Source organism: Elephantulus edwardii, unplaced genomic scaffold (assembly GCF_000299155.1).
Source record: "Elephantulus edwardii isolate Elephantulus edwardi_28Jun2011 unplaced genomic scaffold, EleEdw1.0 scaffold00017, whole genome shotgun sequence".
Classification (NCBI taxonomy): domain Eukaryota; kingdom Metazoa; phylum Chordata; class Mammalia; order Macroscelidea; family Macroscelididae; genus Elephantulus; species Elephantulus edwardii.
The window spans coordinates 10,130,028-10,137,134 of NW_006399767.1; the positions used below are offsets into that span (position 1 = coordinate 10,130,028).

The window sequence follows — 7,107 nt, forward strand, 5'->3', positions numbered from 1 at the left end:
CAGATATATGCACACCCATGTTTATCGTGGCTTAGTTCACAGTAGTAAGGCGTTGGAAACAACCGAAGTGCCCATCAACAAACGAATGGATAGAGAAGCCAACAGATTTCTTGTATCATGTTGTCTCTTTAGAGCTTTTCCCCACTTTGTTTCCTTACATAACCAAACTGTCAGACTGTTTTCCTGGCATGCATGTTGAACAATACAAGAAGTATCATTTTCAGCTCTAAATCATAGGTTTCCCTAAATGCACAGCATCCCTGTGGAAGCCAATCCTGAAATATTGCTCATTCTCTCTACAGGAAGCCAGCTGACCTGCACAACCTAGCCCCTGGAACCCATCCACCTTTCCTGACCTTCAACGGTGATGTGAAGACAGATGTCAATAAGATTGAGGAGTTCTTGGAAGAGACCTTGACCCCAGAAAAGTAATGAGCTGCTTGTTTTATGGCCTTAAGAAAGGGAAGGGGTTGGGAATCTATGTTAGAGTAAACAAAAGTGTTAACTTTGAGAAGACAGAATTTCAAAGGAAACTCATTAATCCAACATATTGGACCCTCTCTTCAAAGAATCACCCCCACACCTCCACAAAGGGCTGCCAGTCAGAGCTGCTTCCCAGAGTCAATTCTGAGAGTATATATCACTTCTGAAGTGAAGGACATTTGTGGCTCCTAAACAGTGTGTATTTTGGGAGCACTCAAAAATTGTCACCTGCTCCTCACCCACCAGCCCCCAGTTAAGTCCTCTTCCCAGCTTTCTTTACCTAAAGGATCTCTAAGTGAAGACAAAGTCTTCCTCTTCTTCCAATACAAGGACTGAAAAGTGGATGAAATGAAAATTTAGCCAGGAGAGACATATCTCAGGGTAAATCTGACCAAGTCTAGTCTGACCCTATAAGTTAACAGTTGTAAAGCTAGCTGATAGCTCCCTTTCTGAAAAGGCCACTGGAAAGGGAGAGACCACAGTGGGTGAATAAGGTGCCAGTGACTGAAAATAGCTGTGCAAAGAAGATCCACCAGATCTAAGTCTACAAGAGGCTGAACATGTTCATTATGATATACTGGATGCCCAGAGATTAAGATAATCACAATAATTAAAACCAAAATAAAAAATAATATTATGTAGAGTATAAGGCAGGACTTTATCTTACTGGGCAGCCTCTGAAAGTTTTTTAAACAAAGGCATTTTATGATCATTTTATGATTACTCTGGGGGGGGGTGATTGAACAAAGGCAATGGTAGCAAAATGGAAAGAGAATTCGAGAAGTATCTAGACATTAAACTAAGTAGTATTTAGCTGCTAAGTCATCATTAACAATTTATTTAAAAGCCTTACTCAATTATCAGCATGTACTTTGCCCTTACTTTGATCAATACTCTTTATAGTGTTTAATTAAGGTGAAAAACTTAAACTATAGTGGCCTTTGGTGCTAGGTGCTGTTACTAATTTTATTTTACAGTTGGAATAACTTAGGCACAGAGAGGTTACATAACCTGCCCTCAGCTACACATCTAGTTAACTACAATTAAAAAAAGGAGAACTTCCAGTTGTGTTCTAATTAGGCTTGAGGACATTCATCTGAAAGAAGCTTTTCTGTCCTTCATCCATGTTAGAATAAAGCATTTTTCCCATGGAGGGTGGAATATGGCTGTCTTACCTAGCTGATGACAGAAATAGGTGGGTAACTATGTTGTTGGTGGGATTGTAAAATGGTACAACCATTCTGGAAGGCAGTTTGGTGCTTCCTCAAAAAGCTGAACATAGACATTCCATATGGCCCAGCTATTCCACTACTTGGAATATAACCTGAGAATATGAGAACTGAGGCACAAACTGAAATTTGTATACCAGTGTTCATAGCAGCATTATTCACCATCGAAAGAACATGGAAACAGCCCAAATGTCCAACCAAAACCAAATAGATTGAGAAATTATGGTACATTCACACAATGGAATACTATTCAGCATACAGGAGCAATAATTTTGTGAATTATTACCTAACATGGGAGGGACTGGAGAGCCTTGTGCTGAGTGAACTAACTTGGTTCCACAAGGATAAATATTGTATAAAACTGTTATTGTAGAATGAGTATAAGGATCCAGGAGGGGTGGGAGAGGCTGGAAGCAGAGGGATGTGGATATGCAGGAGGAGGGCGTATTAATCATTGGGGTGTACAGTTTGATGGGGGGAGGGGAGAGTGAGGGAAATGGAAAGAATTTGCTCGAAGAGGGGAAAAAAACCAAACAAAAAACAATAACAAAAAATGTATCTTCTCCTAGTTGCGGAGCTCAGAGGTCAGCTCCAGGGGAAGGCTGTCTCTTTCAGTACATGGCGGGAAGGTCTTTACGCTTTGGCTCTTTTGTGATCCTCAATGTCTAGCTTCTCCCATCCCTGTTGTCTTCTCTGTACCTAAATCTGACCACTTTGTACTTCAAAAGAGATTGATTTAAATAAGCACACCCTATGCTGGCATTGCTATATTACCCTAACAAAACTCATTCTCAAAATTATTATAACCATAGGTATAAGGTAAAGATTTACAGCATGTAATTCTTGAGGACACAATTTTTTTTGTCCACTATAGCTGCCGTAAGCCACTGGAAAGAGCTAAATGTAGACTATTTTTTTTTTTTTTTACATTTGATTGTGTTTAGATGAGAATTTACATAGTGAAACAGTTTCCTATCCAGAAATTCATACACAAATTGTCCTAACACATTAGCTACTGTGGTGTGCCAGCACCTTCCCTGTCTCCACTCTGCCTTCCCCATTTTTTCTCACCCAGCTTCCCTGCCTCTCCTTTGCCATCTCACCCTTGTCTTTGAACAAACGCTGCCTATGGAGTGAAGTCACACAGGTTTGACAACTATAATTTAGGAGACATGAAGGGAGAGTCCGTGGTGAACTTAGCATTTTCCCTTTTAGAATTGTTATCCCCATTCCAAAGTGAGGTCTGTGATGTTGAAGCAGTGAGGAGCCCTGTTCCATTTGGTGCTTTGCTGGCTTTGTGGATGTATGGGCTCAGGGCTAAGGTATGGGGCCCATTCTAGCTCTACCAGTAATGTGCTATGACACCTTGATACAGTCCATTCCTTATTTCTGACTTCATACCCCGCCCCCCCACGCCAAGAAGAGATGACCGCCAACAGCCTTTTGAGCTCTGTGATTCTACATACCTCTCTTGTCAGGCATCCCCCACTTCCTCATCCCCAATCCAACCGGGTCCTTCACAGGGCTTTCTCTAATTCAAGGATTCCCCCATTTACATCTACAGTGGGAGCAGGAGAGCCCAGGAGACTCCTGGGATTCTTTGCAGCAGTGGACACATCTATGTTCTTCCAGATGAGGATGACAGCTCTCCTCAGATTCAGGAAAGAGTCTGTGATCCAAATAGGGCTAACCACTGGTGGAAGGCAATCAACAACAACAACAACAACTGCTCGATATGAAAGATCTCCCCTTCCTCTCTGAAGATTCTTGTCCTGAGCATTTCCTCTTCTAATATCTGCTTCCTCTGATTTTCATCTTTTTATGGATTGAAATTGTCTATAGCAGGTTTTACCAAGTGCATCCCTGCTATAATATCATTAAAATACATGTCCCCAGAAGATTACCAATCAAGCACCCCAGAGATCCCTAGGAATGCAATTTAGATGCCTTTATACTAGTCAGACTAGAGCTGATATCACTCTAACCTCCCAGCAAATGCTCCCAAGCCAATGGCTCAGTCCCAAGCAGAGAATTCTACTTTGTAATCTACCCAAAGCAACTCACCACCCTCCCATGGCTTTCCCACAAATGTGAGCTTGGAGATTGCTGTTGTTAATACCTCTGAGTCAACTTATGACTCATAGTGACCCTATGAACCTTTGAACAACAGATTGAAACCTTGTTCTATCTTGTATCATCTCCACTGACTCCCTCGTGCTCAAGCCCATTGTTGCAGTCACTGTATCAATCTGTCCTGCTAGGGGCATTCATCTCTTTGGCAGAAGCCCTTCTTTCCAAGCATGATACCCGTGTCCAAACACTGGCCTCTCCTGACAACATACTGGAAAGTTTTTATATCCTGAGGCCCCCAGGAGTGTTTGCTAGCCTTCTTGTTCTCTAGGGGGCAGCAAATCCCCCAGAATTGTGCATCAGGTACTTGTCTACCATATGTTTCTCATCACGCCACTGTTTGTAAAAGTTGCCCAAGAGCCAAGCAGTGTTGGAAGCTGTTTTCCCCTTAGCTTTGTTTTTTCAAGAGGAAAAACCCCACATACAAACACTCCAACATTTTTTTTAAATCACAGTTGATTTCACAGGGCATTTGGTATCAAAATGAAGAATCTGGTAGTTTCTAAATGAGACTAACATCTATCCTTCATAACACTGACATAGTTAATGCTCACTGGGGAAGTATTGGGATTATTACTGAGACATGCTGGTCCTTCTTTCTTCTGATCTGTGGACTTACCAGAGTCAATAGGAGGCAGAACTGAGAGTCAGGAGACCTAACTTCTCCCAGCATATCCTTTATGATCTTGAGGAAGCCCTTTTGATGTATATATCCTCTGTTTCCTCATCTTTAAAATGAGATGGAGACATGCTCTCTAAGATGTCTTGCAGCAGGCATTAAGCTGCAGAAGAAAAGGTTAGAGAGGTAAGGCTCTGTGCCAAGATTGAGTACTCTTTACTACTTGTGGGGAGAGGGGACTGAAGCTTCCCTGGGGAGATAGGTCACTCCACTTGGAGATTCTTGCTTCCTCAGCTGCAGGGGCCAAACCAGGTGCCAAACAGGAAAAGAGACTTTGGGAAACAGAGTTACAAGCAGAGGAAATACTTTTTCGGTTCCCTGAGAGAGTGAGGTCTGACTTGAGAGCTGGTGGCCCTGATCTCTGATCTTGTGGCATTCCAGAGTAAAGCACCTGGTCTCACACCATTCAGCCACTTAATACACAAAGTAGGACAGTAGAGTTTGCCACAGGAAACTACTTCAAAGTGATATTCTTGCAGCACTGAAGTGCAGAACAGAGACAACCTCAAGGACTTTAGGAAAAGCAAATTATTCCAGAAAGGACTTTCAGTAGAATGAGTGGCTCACCCCATAGAGAGAACATTTTAACTTGGCAACTAATCAGTAACATCATAAAAACAAGAAACAACAACAACTTATGCAGACACCATAGAAACAGCCTAACACTTATCAAGAAAAACTTCACATAATGTCTAGAAAGTAGTAGGCAGCTTTAAACACTGTGAGAAAACAAATTAAGCGTTCTCCAGAAAAATGCAGCTAAATACAGCAGACCTCATTAATACCCCAGAGCCTAGAAGGCACAAGATTTTTGTTGATATGAACACATTCAAACAGCTATGAATGAGAGTACAGATGATGGAAGAAACAATGGAAGCCACAAATAAAGGGAATAACTTAGAGGTTGATAACCAGAAGAAATATATTGATGAGGAGGAACTTGTACAATAATGGTATGAAATGCAAAAGATGGAAGAAGTAATTGCAACTATAGAGAAAGAGGTTCAAGAACTTAAAAAACCACCACAAGATAGGATACAGCCAGCACAATACTAGAAATAACAGAAATGCAGGAAAATGCAATCCAGAATATTAAGACAAAAATGGCAGAAGTGTCCAACATGCTTGAAGGACAGAAAAGTAGAACAGAAGGATTGGAGCAGAGAGTCAGTGAGCTTGAAGACAAGAACCTCAATGGAAACATACCAGAAGAAAAATCAGAGATGAGGCCTAAAGAAAATGAAGAAAACATTAGAATAATATGAGGTAACATAAAAATGAGTAAAGGTATGATAGGAATTCCAGGATGTGAGAGGGATAGGGAAATCATTAAGAAAATTGTAGAAGCAATACTAGAAGACAACTTCCCAGGTATTACAAAGAATGAGGAAATCCGCTTTCAGGAAGCTCAGTGAACACCAAATAGACTAGACCCCAAAAAGGAAAACATCAAGATATACCATAGCCAAATTCTCCAAAATAAAAGATAAGGGTAGAATACTGAAAGCAGCACGAGAAAAACAAAGAGTCATCTACAAAGGAAAAGCAATCAGATCAAGTTCTGATATCTCAGCAGAAACCATGTAAGCAAGAAGACAATGGGATGACATGTACACAAAGTGGAAAGAAAACAATTTCCAACCAAAAATCCTGTACCCAGCAAATCTCTCCACCAAATATGAAGGAGAAATCACATCCTTTGCAGAAAAGAAGGAACTTAAAGAATTTGTGAAAACAAGACCAAATCTACAAGAAATTTGAAGGGAAGTTCTTTTTTTTTCTTCTTTTTTTAAAATTATTATTATTGTGTGTGTGTGTGTGAGTGTACGGTCAAATCAGATCTGACTGGTACAGGAAGAGATTGTCCCTCCTTCCCCGGCAGAGCATCTGGTGGATTTGAACTGTGTGCCTCTGGGATTATAGTTGCAGCTCTTTGCCACTATGCCACCAGAGCTCCACCGAAGGGAAGTTTTTTTACACAGAGACACCAAAGGAAAGTAGGTAAACCATAGTAACAAGAAACAACAAAAAAGAAACACAACAAAATGACAAGGATAAAAACTGGCTTATCAATAATCAAACTTAATGTGAATGGACTAAATGCACCACTCAAAAGAAATAGAGTAGCAAAATGTATAAAAGCCTCCAAATTCCATCAATATATTGCCTACAAGAGATACATCTAAAAAATGAAAAGAAAGACTAAAAATCAAAACCTGGGGAAAAAGATATGAAACAAAAGACATCCACAAAAATGCAGGAGTAGAAGTAATAATACCTGATAAAATAGTCTTCAGATTGAAAACGACCATAAAAGATAAGGAAGGGCACTATATAATATTTAAAGGCACAGTAGATCAAGAAGACATAACACTGGTCAACATTTATGCACCAAAAGATAGACCTGCTAAATACATAAAACAACTGTTCACAGAATTGAAGAAAGAAATAGACAGAACCACAGTGGTAGGAGACGTTAACACACCACTCTCACCAAAGGTTAGGTCAATTAAAAAAAAGTTAACAAAGATGCAGAAGATCTAAATTATACATTCAGCACTCAACCTTATAGATGTATTTCCAGTA

At 40.3% G+C, this 7,107-nt stretch overlaps 1 protein-coding gene across 2 annotated transcripts in view; it reads left to right on the forward strand.

Annotated features, from left to right (window-relative positions):
- Window positions 1-7,107, forward strand: part of CLIC5 (chloride intracellular channel 5) — a 269,785-nt gene that overhangs the window by 198,115 nt on the left and 64,563 nt on the right. For both annotated transcript variants that reach the window (XM_006881933.1, XM_006881934.1), the window contains exon 3: window positions 303-428. In XM_006881933.1, the coding sequence (XP_006881995.1) occupies window positions 303-428 (126 nt within the window). The remainder of the gene's footprint in view (window positions 1-302; window positions 429-7,107) is intronic.